Source organism: Aspergillus pseudodeflectus, assembly GCF_044049435.1.
Source record: "Aspergillus pseudodeflectus strain CBS 756.74 chromosome Unknown BJX68scaffold_4, whole genome shotgun sequence".
Lineage (NCBI taxonomy): Eukaryota > Fungi > Ascomycota > Eurotiomycetes > Eurotiales > Aspergillaceae > Aspergillus > Aspergillus pseudodeflectus.
In genome coordinates this window covers 539,713-555,643 of record NW_027263780.1, presented here as the reverse complement: position 1 = coordinate 555,643, position 15,931 = coordinate 539,713, and the positions used below count along the sequence as shown (strand labels likewise).

Below are 15,931 nucleotides of genomic sequence, written 5' to 3'. Positions count from 1 at the left end.
ATTGAGGCTATTAGAGAGACTACGGAGTACTGTGCAACAGCGGAGAGCGTCCCTCCGGGGCAACAGAGTTCTGTAGTTGCGCTGTTCATTGAGGCATCCACGGCCGACCAGCCTCCAGGCTTCCAGGAGCCCGTGCCTTTCTGCCGTCTACCCCGGAGGAGTAAGACATTCTGTCGACGAAACAACAATGCGTGCGTGTCTCACCGCTCCATTTTGGCGGGCTCAGGAATGCACGGACGCTAGACGTGGAGTTGGTTCTCCGTACGTGGCTGGCCGGATATGCAGGTTAGCCGGTGACAATCATTGATTCTAGATCTCAGTTCTCCACATCTCCTCCATACTACTATGGTCAATCGTCAGGCGATGCGCGTTGTTTCAGGGACATCTGTTTATCATCCAGGACGTGGTTGTGGGCGCTCGAAACAGAAAGGGCTGCGGCGAGATGGCTGTAAGTCTGACTTGGAAAATTGGCCATTATTCAAGAATACCGAAGCGGTATGTGGTACATAGCTCTATTAGTTTAGCATTATTGCTGGATCACCCTCGCAGCCGCTGTTGACTTGTTTTGTCGCTGTGCTTTGCCACTGCGTCATAGCGCGTACTACCTCGGTCGAAAAGATAGGGCAGCATGCAGGGCGTCTTTGTGCTTCTGGTGCCCAAACGTCCAAGTGCCTCCAGTGTCACCATTTTCGCTTGATACCTCACTTTGCTTTCTTCATCCGTTCTTCCCAACCGTTCATACTGCGTCGAATTCCCAAAGTCCGTCTCACCGTCGTTCCTCCGGACTGTACCATGGACATCGTGGTCATATGAAACGTTGTTGCTGGCCTCATTCCTTCAGCTGTGCCTGCGCAGCCTAAATCGTTACTTGTCACTACCCCCCTATGACTCTCGTCCGCATTCGTCCCTCTGTTCAGCTGGGCACTGTGCAAGGCTGGCTTTTCTGCTGGCTTCGAGGCAGTCAACCAGGTGTAGCGGTTCGGGTCAGACGGTTCAAGAATTGGCCGAGGAGGATGAAAATGTTGAGTCGGGGCTCGGTGTCTGATATACTCTGCTGGAATTTCTTCTTTGGACCGTACATTTGACAATGATATGCTCGGAGCAGAGAAACCTGTGGCAGGCGATCGGCTTTGTGGAAGGACACTCCTATGTCGTGATTGGGTGTCTTGGCGAGACGTCTGAGGTGCGGGCTGGCCGAAAAAGGACGAGATGCTCTTCTGGGCAGCACTGGGCTGACAACCGCTGGAAATTCCGACTGATGGCTTTCGTTTCGCTCCACGGTCTGATTCCATGGACGGCTCCTGTTTCGCAGGCGCAGTTGCTATGTACTCGCGGGCTGTCGAGAACCCAAGGGACATAGTAGTTGGTGTCATGAAACTGGTACCGTTCATGGTATACGCTGAGGACATACTCGTGACAGTCGTGGCTGTCGAAAAATGCTCTTGATCATATCGTCGCCGCTTGGCAAAAGGCTCATCATCCATTGCTCGAGAGCCATCCCATCGGGTAACCGCATCAGGCAACTCCTGTCCATCTTCAGTCCACTGATCATCGAACTGGGAAACGAGTGAGAGCTGTCCCTCGACCATCGCTTCGGCTGACGGGCGTTCTCGCCGCAATATGTCTGCAATTCCATAAATAATCTTCTCAAACAATTTTGGCCCAACCGTACGGAGACGCTTGTTGATCAACTCATGCGGCAGAAACGGCGTGACGGTAGTTTCTTCATTATTCCGGGCCTGCCGGAGTGGACAACTCAGGTATAAAAGGGCTTGTGCTCGAGTCATAGCAACATAAAGCAGGCGTCTCTCTTCATCCAGATCCTCCGCACGAGAGTGCGGAATCGAACCCTCATACACTGCCGGAACGAACACAACAGGCCACTCCAAGCCCTTTGCCGCATGAATGGTCGATATAGTGACTTTCTCTTGCTCCTGTTCTTCGCCTTCGCTTCCTTCTTGTGGGAGGACCTCCGTAGATAAAGCCACGTTCGCTAGGAACTGTGACAGCGCTTCCTCACCAGGGTGGGCCTTCCCCTGAGCAAGGCCTTCAATTTCAGGAAGGCTTTCATCGCGCACATCCTGCTCTTCAGACGCAATCGCATCGTCTGCCAAACCCAGGAGCTCCTCAACATTGGCCCATTTGTTTTCGTCATTAGAGCCGTAAGTCGCAGTGAGGTATCCGCGGAAGGAGAGCCTTTCAATCAAGATGTCTAGTATCCTTCGAGGCGCGGAGCTGTCAGTACATTCCCGGAGCTTCTCTCTGGAGTTTTCAATCAATCTAACCAAGGCACAGAGGCCTTGATAAGCAGGTTTCATTAAAGGTTTGTCGGTCGACTTGCGACCTTGCGCTACATCCTTGATGTAGTCCCAGAATGGTTTGCCGGCCTTCTCGGCGCTGTTCAGGAGTGACTTTTTCGTCTCCTCGCCGATTTTCCTCGACGGCTCATTGATGATGCGTAGAAGTGCTTCCGTGTTTTCAGGATGACTGACGACTCGTAGATAATCAAGAAGCAGCTTGATCTCGACTCTGTCGAAGAATCTTTTGCCTCCAACCATCCGGTACGGGATACCGTGCTTTCCCATGGCCGATTCGATTTGTCGCGACAACGGGGCAGATCTGAGCAATATGGCAAAATCGGAGTACTTTAACAGCTTTCCCGTCATACCCACACATCTTTTGATTTCAAGCGCGATCCATTGAGCTTCCGCGTGAGCCGATGGCAGTTTGCGCAAGACTGGTAACGTGCCAAATGTATGAGTCGGTTGTAGTTTCTTCGATGGTCGAGACGTATCCTGTTCAATGACATCCTGGGCGGAACTGAGGATAGAGCCTGACGAGCGATAGTTATCCTCTAAGAGCACAATTTCTGTATTGCTATACAGTTTTTGCATCCGAGACAGATTCTTAATCTCAGCGGAACGGAACCCATAGATGCTCTGGTCTGGATCGCCGACAACTGTAATACGTCTGTTTCGAGACGCTAGAAGGTTCATCAACTCGTATTGGATTTGATTGGTGTCTTGAAACTCATCGACAAGGACGACTTGAATGTTGGAAACACATTCGGGATGCTTGCGAAGCAGCTCTGCACACCGTAAGAGTAGATCATCGTAGTCGAGGAGGTTGGACGTGGCGAGTTCCTTTTCATATTCCTGGTAAACCTGTACAAACTCACGTTGCTCAAGGACTTTGCCTCCTTTGTTAGTCTTCGCTGCAGCTTCCTCTGGAGAGTTTCCATGTGCTTTCTGATGAGATATTCGAGACCTGGCCACCTTGGGGTCAATCCCGAGCTTGAGCCGTTTTACAATTCTCTGTGAATATCAGTGAGCAAAACTGCCCAAAGAAAAGACAGACATCACTTACTGCTATAATGGCCGAAGAGTCCCCCGAATCTGCAATCCCGAATCCCCTCCGTAACCCGATCAGATGCCCATATACAACCAAGTATCTCCTACAAATGGAATGGAAGGTCCCTAGAATCAACCGTGACTGCACTTGGTCACCAACCAGCTTCGCTAGTCGCTCCCGCATTTCCCGACTAGCTTTGATTGTGAATGTGCAACAGATGACATCTTGTGGCCGATATCCATGATGCGAGAGGAGATACGCGACACGCGACGTTAGCGTTTTGGTCTTTCCGGAGCCTGGGGGAGCGAGGACTTGTAAGACCGAGGCTGGTGAGGTTACAGCGGTCTTCTGGGCGGTGTTTAGGCCATTAAGAATAGGATCGATGGAATCCATGAGAAAGTTTTGGACGCGTGTTGCGCATGCTAGGGTACGTGTTGCTATCCATCTCTCTTCGGAGGGGAAACGCGCTTGATCGCGAAATCACGTGGTACGACTCAAACACTAACGCACCAGCGTTGTGGTAATCTAATAGAAAATTGAGACTGGAGAAGCGGCTTTCGCACTATATAGTGCTATCATCATTATTTCAGCCAATCGCGACGGATATTTACCCCAGCTTTGGTAGTAATTCATGATTGATAAGTGGTTGAGGCTGGATTCGAGTAAGTCACACATGCACGGGCCACCCGCTGCTGCTATTTTAATCATTTGTCTTTCGCTTCAAGGACACGGCATCCCGCACTCATTTTGGAACGAAACCCTTTTTACGGACTTTATCTGCCCATCATGGGCTGGGTAGGGGTCGCCGTCCTCGTTGCGACTACATGCTTCCTACTTTACCGACATCCGCCGGCTTCGTGGTTTCCCGAACCACCTCCTGCCGATCAAGCCCGTCGCGAGCCCCGGCTGGAAGAAAAGGCCTTCCCTCAAGCTTCGAAAGATGAAGAAAGACTCACAAGTCTTACAGAGGAAACGCGAAGACCAGAAGCTGAGAATGAACCTATAGACGACGCACAAACAACCCCTAAAGCATCTGCTGCAACTCCGGCAAACCTAGAAGTCCCCTCCTTCCAACTCAACGACGACAATACCAACGGCAGTGCTACCCAGAAAGCTCAGCAAGATACACCGCGGATAACGGCTGAACCGTCCAAGAAATCATCCGGCACCATCGCTCCCTCAACTCCATCTATACCTACCGTGGCCGAAACCAAGCCGAGCTCAACAATGCAGATCCCCGCCGCAAAAGAAGCCTCCCTCATGCCCCCGCCTCCTCCTCCCTCACGGCTCCGCGCTCCAGTGCCACAAAGACAGCCGCAGTCACAACAAAAGAGCGCCCTCGCTCCACCAGCTGGGCGTTTTCCCCCACAGCTAGGCGGTAGGCCCAGCAGCAACAGCAGCAGCATGCTTAGCCCGCCGCCCTCGGCGGCAGCATCTCTCCGCGTGCCCCCAGGCAGCCGCTCCACGAGCACGAGTAGCTCGCTTGCGCCAACGAAAGTGACACTCAAACCGCCGAAAAAGGGAACCGTACGCCCAGTCCTCGAACCGGGCTTCTCACCCTTGGATTGGGCTGCGCTTACATCAAACCCGAACCATAAGCTCCGCGGCGAGAACCTCCCCTCCACATATATCAAAGTTACACCCTCCATGCTCAAAGCCCAGAATGGACGAAAGGGCACCGACGCCTGGACCTCGTACCAAGGAAAGGTTTACAACATCACACCCTACCTCCCCTACCACCCAGGTGGGAAGGGCGAACTACTCCGTGGCGCCGGAAAGGATTCTGGCAAGTTATTCCTCGAGATCCACCCCTGGGTCAACTGGGATGCTATCCTGGCCGCGTGCTTAGTCGGGATCTTGGTTTCGGAGAATGAAGCTTTGGAGCCGAATAAGCTTGACGAGATGGATTGACTTTGCTCTCCGGATGGTTGCGAGGGAGAAGATTATACATATTAGATATATAGTTAGACGGCCAGATGTACAGGCTGAGGCTATGATACCCGTACCATAGATTTTGGCAACAATGCAACGTGATACCCAGCACTTCTTAGCACAGTAACATAAGCTATGCAGGCTGCTCAATGGGACTTGGAAGGTGGATCCCTAATTTCAATCTTTTTAGTCCTTATGAAGAATCGATTGGGGCACTCTAGGTCGGGCGGAGAGAGACTGATATATGTCTTTCTCCGGGGCCCTCGGCCCTCCATCTTCCCCAGCAAGAAGTACTCGAGTGGCGGATATGTAAAGATATGTACAAGATATATACAAGAAGGTCTGGTCTTGGGACATCGTCGCCAAGCTTTTAACAATAACTTCGAACTACTACTCTGATACTGTTGATATCACAACGAAAAGAGGGTATATCCTATATCCTAAATATTTATTCATACGTAGAATGCTTATTGAGATTCTCGATAGATGTTTAGATGATGACTCCCACCCATAAATAACATCCAATATATACATGCACAGATTCAACTCATAAAGATCAAGCCCATTTGCCGAGCAGTGCCATCAGCAGGGCACCTAGGCATAAAAGACCGAAAGCCGCGAGCACATCCTTGATCGGGGCCTTGCGCATCGACGTGCTGAACATGAACTCATGAGCCATGAGTTCCACAAGCGCAGTGTAGATGAGAATGCCGGCGGAAATGGAATCGAAGACTCCATTGACAATGAGTGTTGTGAAACCCTCCGGCGGGTATGACTTGCGTACGCCCAGGCCAATCGCGATGGCAATGGGTGTTGAGATTCCGAAGCCCAGTCCAAGAAGGTATGGGGTCCAGCGCTTGGAGCGAGGCCAAGGGATGGTGGCTAACCGAGATCCCAGACCCAGACCTTCGAAGGTTTGGTGGAAGACCAGGACAATGTAGAGGGTTGTAAACTCCTCTCCGGACACAGCGAGGGTGAGACCGATGAAGACCGAGTGGAAAATGATTCCAAACTCCAGAATGAATATGGAGGTAAGCTGAGCCATGTACTCCTCAAGCGAGGAGTTCTTGTCAGCTAGCTCAAGATCGCGATGTTCTCGAGAATGGCCAAGGTGGTCTTGTCCGGGAATGTGACCCTTGATTTCCCCAGCTCGTACCGTGTGATCGGTATCGCTATCATGACTATGTGCTGGCGAATCATGGGCATGAGCATGGCTCTGACCGAAACGTGAGAATCGCATGACCATCAACTCGACAAAGAATAGGACTACGACTGTCATAAGAATGATTCCTTCGGCCCAAGAATACTCGGTAATCGGGCCAGTGAGACATTCATTTCGAAGAGCCTCTTCTGCAGGAGCCAATAGATGGATGAATGCGGTGGCGATGATAACACCAGAGCCAAAGTACTTGGCGATGAAGAAAGCCCATCCGGGGACCTTAGAGTTCTGAAGGCTGCGGGCGAAGACGGGGAACAAGGCGCCGAAGGTAGATCCGACGAGGATCACGAAGATGGAGGAGATGCGTAGTCCCATACGGCCATCGTACTCATTGCCCGTCTCGCAAGACGGAAGAGCGCCATCCTCCGCCCGACGGACGAGAGCATGAATGGGATTCATCGTGTCTGATATGCGACGAGAATACTTCTTCTAAGCGAATGTAACACCACTCTTCCTGGGTCGCACGACTGAAATGCAACAGACGCCCGCGAGAAGCCCCAGCGTCGGCTATCGAACAGGCAAACAAGCAAACACAGCCAATTGTGTTGCTCAAGTCGAACTGATCGGCTGAGAGTGTCAAAGGTCGGACAGAGATGCGGCTTGAATCGGAACCACGTGGAAGAGGCCAAGTCTCTTGCGATGGTGATCAGTATGCTTGGTATGCTTGGTGCTCTTGGTCTTCCTTGGTCTTCCTTGGTCTTCCTTGGTCTTTCTTGTCCGGCACTTCTTATACGCTTTATATGATGGCCCCCACGCACAATCACAGCGTCTCAAGCGGAAATTATCGCTGTACGGATAGAGGGGTTCTCTTGACTTGGCTCGGAGGGTGTTGGGCCTATCAAGAGCTGTGCATGCGTCAAGAGTGGTGGACAACAGGATCTAGCGTGAGGACCTTCGTGGCCAGTCGTGGGATGCAAGTTGCACAACGCAATGGCAGCAAGCCACTTGTCACGAGAGGGGACCGGAAGATCGGTTTAAAAGGCACTGTTCGTCTCGAAAGCTAGGATACCTGTGACGACGAGCCCAAGACCGCAAATTGATGCGAATTGACGAGGTTGGTGGTGGGGGAAGAAGCAGATCGTCCATGATTTCGGATTTCGGGAGGGCGATAGGGTTACAGTGGGAGTGAGGACCTTGGAGACAGAAACGGAAGTTGACGCCAACGAGTTTTTGAGGACCTTGGGAGAAAGGTGGGGTGCAAGAGCGCATATAGTCACGTGAAGCACGAGCTGTTCCTTCCTTACATAATACAATCTTAGTGCACGTCATAAGTCTAGCTCCGACTCCACGACTGCTTCGCTGCTGACCGGCGCGAGTGTATTATTGCAGATTAACACTTTGTGATGGCGCCAATTCGTCGATATCTGCGAATCAGCAAATACTCTGTGCTTGAGTGTCGAATCTATCTCGAGGATCCCTCAGACTCACGATGGCTGCTTGACAGTCGTGACCCTATCCTGCCACGCATCTTTGCCTCCATTCGGCCCTTGGTCCTCCCAAAACTGCGAGAGGAGAACGAAAGGCTACTTGCGCGGAAGAAAGGAAAGCCCGTCAAGGATGTTATAGCGGAAGGTGCGGACTCACTGCACCTCAATAGCAAACTGTGTTCGCTTGTTCCTAGCTGATCATACCCAAGATGACTTTGAAGTCGCGTTATTTCTCCGAGAATCGCGCACCCGCCATTCGCTTTTGACACGGCAGAAGGACTTTCAAGAACCTGAGAAGAAGAAGCGCACGCGCATAGGATCGTACTCCGACAACGGCAAACAACCCGCTGGCGGAATCTTAGTTGAAAGCGACAGTGAGTCGGAAATCAACATAACTGCCCTACCACAGGCAGGTCATGAGGTGGAAGACAGCATATCTGATGGTCGGCCCCCTAAACGGAGAAGAGACGAGACCTTGCAAGGGGAGGCCGAGGTTGATGACAAGAAATTACGATTCAGCACGAACTATGAAGGATTCAACATCTATGGCTGGATACTGTGCTTACTTGTTACTCGGAAAGGAGATAAGGGAAGAGCCAAGGCAGCGGCTTCTGAACCAAAACGTCAAGTGTTGATGGAGGAATGGATTTCCACCCAGGCCCATGGCGACCTTGACGAGGACTAGACCGGGAATATGTCCGAAATGTGCTTACGATGCCGCAACCTCGACTTTCAGGAGCATTGAGTATATTAACATTAGGCACAGAACAGTGTGACTTGATGGAAACTAGTCTTCCAGAGGGTCTCTCTGAACGACGAATGCCTTTGTCGTTGATGACGAACCCCGCCAGCTCAGTATTTTCGGCCGATGGCGGAGGATGCTATATATTTCACGTTATCATTGTGTCGAATACAGTACCGGGATCCCGCCGAGCTACCAAAAGAGCAAGTGGACCGCTGCTCGAACGACTCTGGTTCATCGCCAGGGTATCGCGATATCCAGTCGCAGTGGACAAGCTGCACAAGATTTTGACCCTGCCCGAAAATGCCCAAACCTTTATGCGGTAAAGGACACACTTCAGGGTTGAAGGTGGCTGTGACTAGCTATGATCTCTGAAATCACTTGGCTTTCCCTGAAGGCTTTACGTCTGACGCGTCACGCCTCGCGTTTCCAGATAGCTGCGCATGCTTTCGGGCCTACCGAGTCACGCAACGTGTTTCAATCTGATTCCGCAATGTATCACTAAGGACCCTATGAAATGTGCAATGGTCCAATTGAGGACCAAGTGCTACTTGGAAGATAATATAGTTGTGATTGTGCATGGACCAAAGCATGGCTTGAGCTCCTGCAGCTGTGGCTGGAGGCGTACCAATAAAGACTTTGGCAGCATGCACGTCATTTTTGATACTGCAGCCCTTCATGCATGTAACAACAGAGATGACAACCTTGTTGTTAAGGCCTGGGGAGACAGATGGTCTGCAGCGTTTCATCTCTGAAACTTAGCGCAGCACAATGATTGCCGCGCCAGCCATTCCTTATTCCCGGCTTCGATACTCATATGGTATATACCCATGATTCGACATCAAAATCAATAACCAGGCATGATCTCTTTGAAACCGCCGTTGTTACTCTGGGAGAGCGCGGGTAGTCATATGAGGCATATAAAACGTCATTGTTGCTACATCCTTGAAATCGAGCCTTATCGTGCGAAATGGACCTTGAAAGGCCAAGCCACCAATCGAAAGACCCGGTGTCGTTTTTACTACAAGCAACGCAGTGAAGATCTCGTCGATGAACCTTCACCATGAGTCCGTGATCTCCGTGTTCGTGAAACGGTACTCCGCGCGGATCCGAGGCGAGGCTGCCATTATCGATTGGTGCGGCACCGGATCAGAAATATCTTCAATCTCATTTCTCGTCCCGCGCATCGCGCGAGAGGGTGTGGATCACGGGAACGGGAGAAGAAACCCGCTTCGTTCTGGAAAGGAGCGCTAAAGCCAGATTGGCTGACCGTCTGACGCTGGACGGGAAGCGAGAGCGGTTGCGATTGCGCGGAAGCCCTGATGATAATGCATTAATAACCCAGACAAATTGGTGACTGGCGAGCGGACAGAAGCCCGAGGCTTGACGGCTGACCATTTGGTTTTTCAACGGCCTTCTGCCTTCAGGGTCCGCTAGAGCAGCGGTGAGCCATGGACAGGTAGATTCGACGTTTCGGCGGATGAACCACGGTTGATCACCATATTCTACTCGGGAGTTCCTGATAAAGTCGCGATCCGGACTGACCGCCAACTCCGGGCTGTTTTTCGACGAGCTTTGTCCCTGGAAGCCTTGCCAAGTTAGATACCTCAGTTCACCCGATGCCCGGCGTAAGCGCGTCGCTTCCCGAGGCATCCGAATCGTGGATTATCGAGCACCAAACCGACATCCCGACACTCTCAAAATTAACTGCACAAGTTTCCGATTTATTGACGAAGCCATCATCATCCTGGCAGATGATCAATCCATTAGCAATGGCAATGATTAATTATCATGGTGCGAAGAATCCTTGCAGGGAGGGAAAGCCAACCTGGTAGATTGCCAAGCTGCTAAAGGATTTAGGTAGACCCTCCCGAATCAGGGGAATTTTCCTGAGGTCCAGTCAACGTCCCGCCTGGGCTCCATTTCACCAACGGTGCGGAATGAACATCCTCCATGGTGGACCGTTCATTTCATTTTTCCTCTCAAGGCCGCTAGTCACCCCACCTAAAGCCCGCGCCAACATTTGCCATGTGTTTTGTTTGCCACAGCGCTAGGCTAGTTTGGAGATGGGAGGTTATGACTTGTTTGAAGACGAGAGAGGCTCCAATTTCGGGAGATCCATGTGATCAAGTTATGAGCTAGTAATGACGCGGTTGCTCTCAGGATTGAGCACCAAGCGCCGAATCAAGGAAGATGATACGCCGAGAGATTGCTCCCGACGCTCAAGCCTTGCCCTCCAGAGCAGTTCATAACCTCATCATCACCTGCAATGGTGATCATAATCTTTGTGATTGGCGCCGAAAAACTCCGTCCGATCGTGCTGGAGTATGGGCGCCCGTCGCAATTAAAGATCATGCAGGTCCCAGAGGGCCATTTTGGACATCACCTATAGGTGAGATAATGGAAAGAAAAATGCCCGTCAGACACCTGTCTCGGAGTGTCTTTACCCCAGCCGCTTTTACCTGCAGATGATCGACTGGCCCGTGCGATAGCGAGTGGTCATCAGCAGGGATCAATATTATTGAAGCCCGAAGAGCTGCATAAGTCTTTCGCCAGAAGAAAAGCGGATTGAATCGCCGGACTAGGGGATTATTGCATGATGAGTGATGCAGCTAAACTGTCCCTTATCTTTACCCTCGGCATCGAGGGGACAAGGTGCCAAGTCCGCATCGAACGAAGCAAAGGCCTTGTTTCACCGCTGGGACATGCACTTGCCGTGGTGGTGTGTTTGCCTTGTGCTAGCTTTCGATCAAGGTTGAGAGTAGACTCAGTGTAGAATGGCTTGAGAAGATCCCAGAGCTCTCAGACTCCAAAGTTCAGCCTCTCACCGCCACGAATATCCTAATATGAGCAGAAATGAACCTCAGAACGTGGCAAATCGATCCTCCCGCCAGTTTTGTGTCAAGAAATGACAGCTCTGATCCCAGCAAATCTGACCCGTTGCTTGCCCACTGTTCGCGAGACGGGACCACTACTGACCAGCATCGGCAGGCTCCCCGCGAATTTGGTCAGCGACATACCTTTTCGAGGCATCGGCAGCGCTTCACCCTGGTCATTTAGCGAGAACAGGGATCAAGGATGTTGTTGAATACGAAGATAATTATGGATTATATTGCTAACATGATCACCTGCAAGGACAAGCAATCTATCTTTGGCGGGAGCATTGCGCGGGGATGGGCCACTTTTTTTGATCGGACACCCCCCTGAAACAAATCGGCAGTGAACGGCAAAGCAAGAGATAGGTTGCCTCTATCCTGTTGGTTGGGTTCATGATCACGGACATTTTCCTGTACAACCTTGACTGTCAATGAAACGACCTGTCAGAATCTGGCCAAACTCCCCTGAGTGTTGCAATGTTGACACCACCCCTGACCATCGCTGCAAGGGCGGACGTCGCCTCTTTTCCTAGACTCCAGAAGCCTAAGATTTGGGTGATCAGCGAGGAACCTTGCCTAGAAGAGGCGCGTTGAGGCTTTCGGAGGGTATGGTGGCTTGGACAATAACTTGTCCCAGCATTCTGGCAGACTGGCTGAGGCTAAGATCTCCGCTCCGGCGCTCTTCGCAAAGAATCCTTCAAATCCTGATGAATGATGATTCATCGTCTTAGTCGGCTCCGACGCTCAGACAGTCAGCAAGCAAAGGTCGAGCAGATTGGCTGGCGTCTATGAGGGAAACCCGCTTCCTTTGTCTCCTGGCCTCAGCAGTGCCTCATCCCTGCCCATCCCAGGATCTACGAACCAGCACGTGTCGGTAGAAATGCACAATAAATCCTCGTCAAGGGCCAGCTTGTCCAGCTGATACCTATCCATTCAACCGGGTTCCTATAATTATCGTTGAAATTGTTGCGTCAAGGCTCCCAGGAAATGAGTCTCCAGAAATAGCGTAACCATTACGACGGTCTCTTTTCTTGCCTGGTCCACCAGGCAGAAGCTGAAAGAAGCATCCATAGCAAAAAGGAAAATGTTCCCAATCACCAACGCAAAAAGTGGGGCGCCAGAACTCTGCCTCTTGTTTCTGCCCTGTGTTTTGGATTGAAATGACAGTTTTGGGGATCTGGGAAATGATCAGTGGGACGCTGGAAAAAAGGGGGAGGCAAAAAATCCCAAACACCCCTTTGGCGGTGAGGGAGCGCTTCCAGAAAAATTCCCTGGGATTTCCGGTTGCGGACAGGCTCTGGTCCGCCATATGGCAGCCCACCGTCCAAGGGGGACTAGTGTCACAGCCTGCGAGTGTTGACGTCGTTGGTTTTCCCTCTGTCCGGCAGGAGTGGAGACTCATCTCTGGCTGCTAACACAGGGATGCCCTTAATATGTCTTAGTCTTGTTATTTTCTGCTTTTTCGGCGTCAACTATTTTATTTTATTATTTTTTATTTGATTTTCTGGGTGCTTCCGCTCGGAGATATAATATTTCAATTTCTCGATTTTTTTCTTCTCGAAAAAGATTAAATCAAGTTGGCTTCAGATCAGAGCACGATATAATAACCGCTGACGGCCGTGTCTCTGCGATTTCTTTCTTCTCTTCACAAAGACATCCGAGACTATACAACACACTCAATCCTCGACCAATACCTCGAGCCTCATCGCGTCTATCCCGTCTCTCTCAACAACCAACAACCAACAACAAGAACACATCATGCCTTCCGTCGGTGGTACTTCTCAATTTCCTCCCTGCCCGGGACCTCCTCCAAAGGGACCTCTGCCTCCTCTTCCAAAGTAAGCCATGCCTGCGGCTTTCTGACGAACTTGACGACCAACCGACTCGAAATCCATCATGGGACGCCTCCCTCGTGGAACGCTTTCAGGTGAACTTGCGCGGCCTGTGTCGCACAGGGGACACTTTTTCGCATGGATATCACGAATACCACTCCCGGAACTGTACCACGGCCTTCTAATCACTTCGCTACTACTACCTTACCACCGGTTCTATTTTCCTACGCCTTCCTACCGGTCTTTCACTTTTTGTAATCTCTTCGGACCCGCCTAGACCAGCTCGATCGCAAGCAACGATATTTGTGATTGCTGGCGCATAATCTTCCTCTTTCGGCTCGATTTACTCGATTTCATCCACCATCTCCAACTCTTCTATCCTGGGCGGAACAGGCGCAGGCGTACTGTCCCGATTCTGCAATGTTGTTCTCAGATAACGCCATGGATTCCCGACTTTCGGTACACGCGGGTATTCGATCTTCATCGAGGGTGCAGGGGGCCTTGTTTGACGATGGCCATACTATCACTATCGAGGCCAATCACCCCACCCGGACGGTGGCTGATTCCATACATTGGCCTGTGTGCAGCAGCCAACAGCCCTGTCAGCAAATCAACCCCGCAAGCGGTATGACAGCATGATGACAACGGCGCCAGGCCGTTTCAGTTGCATGTGGTTGTCAGGATCCGATCGTGCGCACTGATTCGACCGACCCGATTTACTGGCAAAGGATCCATCGCTCGATCGTCTCCAAGTCCACGCAAGATGTCAAAGCGCGCTCTTGCTTTGACTCATACCGAGCCCCCATTTACTGGATGAATCTTGTGAAGCTTACCTGAGAACGCCTTGCTGCTTTTGTTCTTTTCTCTTCTCTATTCTCTTATCTTTCTTATTTTCTTATTTTTGTTTCATCATTGACTGCCATCTACATGATTGAAGCAACGGCATGTATAATAGAGTTAATATACCCAACAGCATATCGCAAGCATCTTGACATTTAATACTGAGAACCATTTTTTTTTGTCTTAAATCGTTTACTTCCTGCCAAGTCCTCTTGTAGAACCCTACCTGCCTACAACCCTACCTAGCCCCGTGATCCATCCGCGCACAAAAAATGTGCAACAATGACCCCATCCCAGCCAGCCAAGCGCAATTTTCCCTCAATAGCTCTCAAGTCTCAAACTGCTGAAAGAGGGATTATGGGTTGATACTCCAGAGCTAGTGCTCATCCTTGTCCTCAGCCCCATGGTGATGGTGGGCGGTGCCTCGTGCTAACTGGCAACGATGACAGGGGAGCGAGTCACCGAGTGGGCTCGGACAACAAGTCAGTAAGCTCAGGCTCAGGCTGAGCTGACTTTTGACATGTTATCGGCTCAACGGCCTTATCCGCGCTCTAAATTTCTGTTCCAGCCAGTAGCCTTGGAATGAAAAGAATGAGGGGTAACGGGATTAGAATTCCCATTTCCATGTTTATGACAATTCCACTTCCAAGTTTCAAAATCCAATGTCCATGGATTTCTTAAAAGTAATTTCCTTTTGCATGCAATCGCGATGCAAGAATCAAATAGTTCCTGGCTCTAGTACACGGCTAACTAGTCATAACCCTGGTCGCCAACTGAGTCGCCGACGCCAACCCCTCACCATCGGCATTCACTTCCTCATGACAAAAAGCAATTATTATCCCCACGCTCGTGCTGCCTGCGGTGCGGTGCTCCGGTTGCTGCGAGTGCAGCGGGCAGTGCGGTGGAGACATTATTCAAAAACAAGAACAAGAAACCTGGATCAAATGAAATAAAACAGGGATATTATTTCGAATTATACTGTACCCAAGACGTTGTTTCTGGTTTGGCTTGGGCTTGCAGCCTGCTGCTGCTACCTGGCTGGTGGAGCTTCAGGTGCCTGTACGTAATTTGACGATAACCGCGTGCATATGTACGACATCTATGATGCTGTTTTAGTGCTAAGCGGGCTTCAGATGGGTCATGGCAGGCACCGCTCGCTCTGCTCTGCTCTGATTTGCACTTCCATGGAATATGACAAGGCTTGGGGTCCAATCTTCGGCTACGGCTACAGCTTCGGGCGGCTAACGGGTTAATGACTTATCTTCAGATGCGCAGCTCTGAGCTAAGCTTGCGCATTGGATTGGGCGGAGGACACATCATGATCAACGGCGCTGTTAGAGCACCCCTCTTTTGGGGGTTGGCGATGACGACAGGAGTATTGCGCATCACTCTCCTCTCTTCTACCCGAGAAGTCCGAGATGTCAGTATGACGACCGAGAGTATGCCATAATGGAGCAATCAATAGTATGCTCGTGTCAGACGAGCGTGAGCACTGTGTTGTCTGTGTGGCAGTGACGCGCAGTCTCGCCGTAATCCATTTACACCATCGAGTCAGGTCTCAGGAACAATACGAAGGCACCGCGCCGCCGGCGCTGCCGGACTTCCTCCAGCGCATGCAAATAAGGTTCTGTACGGGGCCCCGATCGCAGGTCAGCTGGCTCGCGCATGGACATGGACAAACAGGCACAGCACAACAGGTGCCCGCAGCAGCC

General features: G+C 51.1%; 7 protein-coding genes across 7 annotated transcripts; 5 read left to right on the top strand and 2 right to left on the bottom strand.

Moving 5' to 3' along the window:
* Nucleotides 1-701: 701 nt before the first annotated feature.
* Nucleotides 702-3,744, bottom strand: BJX68DRAFT_252662 (UvrD-helicase-domain-containing protein; the record flags this gene model as incomplete). The annotated part of the gene is made up of 11 exons (XM_071042599.1): nt 702-835; nt 869-1,049; nt 1,080-1,146; nt 1,177-1,472; nt 1,512-1,556; nt 1,587-1,679; nt 1,716-1,892; nt 1,923-1,934; nt 1,971-2,255; nt 2,286-3,314; nt 3,367-3,744. 11 exons carry the CDS (start codon nt 3,742-3,744, stop codon nt 702-704), a joined length of 2,697 nt encoding a protein of 898 aa, XP_070903794.1.
* A 348-nt stretch (nt 3,745-4,092) lies between these two features.
* BJX68DRAFT_227313 (uncharacterized protein) lies at nt 4,093-5,394 on the top strand. The gene has a single exon (XM_071038646.1). The coding sequence runs from the start codon at nt 4,138-4,140 to the stop codon at nt 5,260-5,262; it is 1,125 nt and encodes a 374-aa protein (XP_070903793.1). The 5' UTR covers nt 4,093-4,137; the 3' UTR covers nt 5,263-5,394.
* Nucleotides 5,395-5,741: 347 nt separating this feature from the next.
* Nucleotides 5,742-6,998, bottom strand: zrfB (low-affinity Zn(2+) transporter ZRT2). Its single transcript, XM_071036501.1, has one exon. It carries the CDS (start codon nt 6,899-6,901, stop codon nt 5,840-5,842), a length of 1,062 nt encoding a protein of 353 aa, XP_070903792.1. The 5' UTR covers nt 6,902-6,998; the 3' UTR covers nt 5,742-5,839.
* BJX68DRAFT_142546 (uncharacterized protein) lies at nt 6,999-7,761 on the top strand. The gene has a single exon (XM_071036500.1). The coding sequence runs from the start codon at nt 7,096-7,098 to the stop codon at nt 7,504-7,506; it is 411 nt and encodes a 136-aa protein (XP_070903791.1). The 5' UTR covers nt 6,999-7,095; the 3' UTR covers nt 7,507-7,761.
* A 32-nt stretch (nt 7,762-7,793) lies between these two features.
* Nucleotides 7,794-8,864, top strand: BJX68DRAFT_142510 (uncharacterized protein). The gene is made up of 2 exons (XM_071036499.1): nt 7,794-8,074; nt 8,139-8,864. Exons 1-2 carry the CDS (start codon nt 7,846-7,848, stop codon nt 8,612-8,614), a joined length of 705 nt encoding a protein of 234 aa, XP_070903790.1. The 5' UTR covers nt 7,794-7,845; the 3' UTR covers nt 8,615-8,864.
* On the top strand, nt 8,386-9,061 carry BJX68DRAFT_142500 (uncharacterized protein). The gene has a single exon (XM_071036498.1). It carries the CDS (start codon nt 8,644-8,646, stop codon nt 8,995-8,997), a length of 354 nt encoding a protein of 117 aa, XP_070903789.1. The 5' UTR covers nt 8,386-8,643; the 3' UTR covers nt 8,998-9,061.
* Nucleotides 9,062-15,084: 6,023 nt separating this feature from the next.
* BJX68DRAFT_227306 (uncharacterized protein) lies at nt 15,085-15,801 on the top strand. The gene has a single exon (XM_071038645.1). It carries the CDS (start codon nt 15,472-15,474, stop codon nt 15,667-15,669), a length of 198 nt encoding a protein of 65 aa, XP_070903788.1. The 5' UTR covers nt 15,085-15,471; the 3' UTR covers nt 15,670-15,801.
* The last annotated feature ends 130 nt before the right edge of the window (nt 15,802-15,931 follow it).

Excerpts from the sequence above, each read along its gene's own strand:
- BJX68DRAFT_227313 (XM_071038646.1), top strand. The coding sequence starts at position 4,138 with ATGGGCTGGGTAGGGGTCGCCGTCCTCGTTGCGACTACATGCTTCCTA.
- zrfB (XM_071036501.1), bottom strand. The coding sequence starts at position 6,901 with ATGAATCCCATTCATGCTCTCGTCCGTCGGGCGGAGGATGGCGCTCTT.
- BJX68DRAFT_142546 (XM_071036500.1), top strand. The coding sequence starts at position 7,096 with ATGCGGCTTGAATCGGAACCACGTGGAAGAGGCCAAGTCTCTTGCGAT.
- BJX68DRAFT_142510 (XM_071036499.1), top strand. The coding sequence starts at position 7,846 with ATGGCGCCAATTCGTCGATATCTGCGAATCAGCAAATACTCTGTGCTT. Across the intron at positions 8,075-8,138 it reads CAAGGATGTTATAGCGGAAG|ATGACTTTGAAGTCGCGTTA; the intron begins GTGCGGACTCAC and ends ATCATACCCAAG.
- BJX68DRAFT_142500 (XM_071036498.1), top strand. The coding sequence starts at position 8,644 with ATGCCGCAACCTCGACTTTCAGGAGCATTGAGTATATTAACATTAGGC.
- BJX68DRAFT_227306 (XM_071038645.1), top strand. The coding sequence starts at position 15,472 with ATGACTTATCTTCAGATGCGCAGCTCTGAGCTAAGCTTGCGCATTGGA.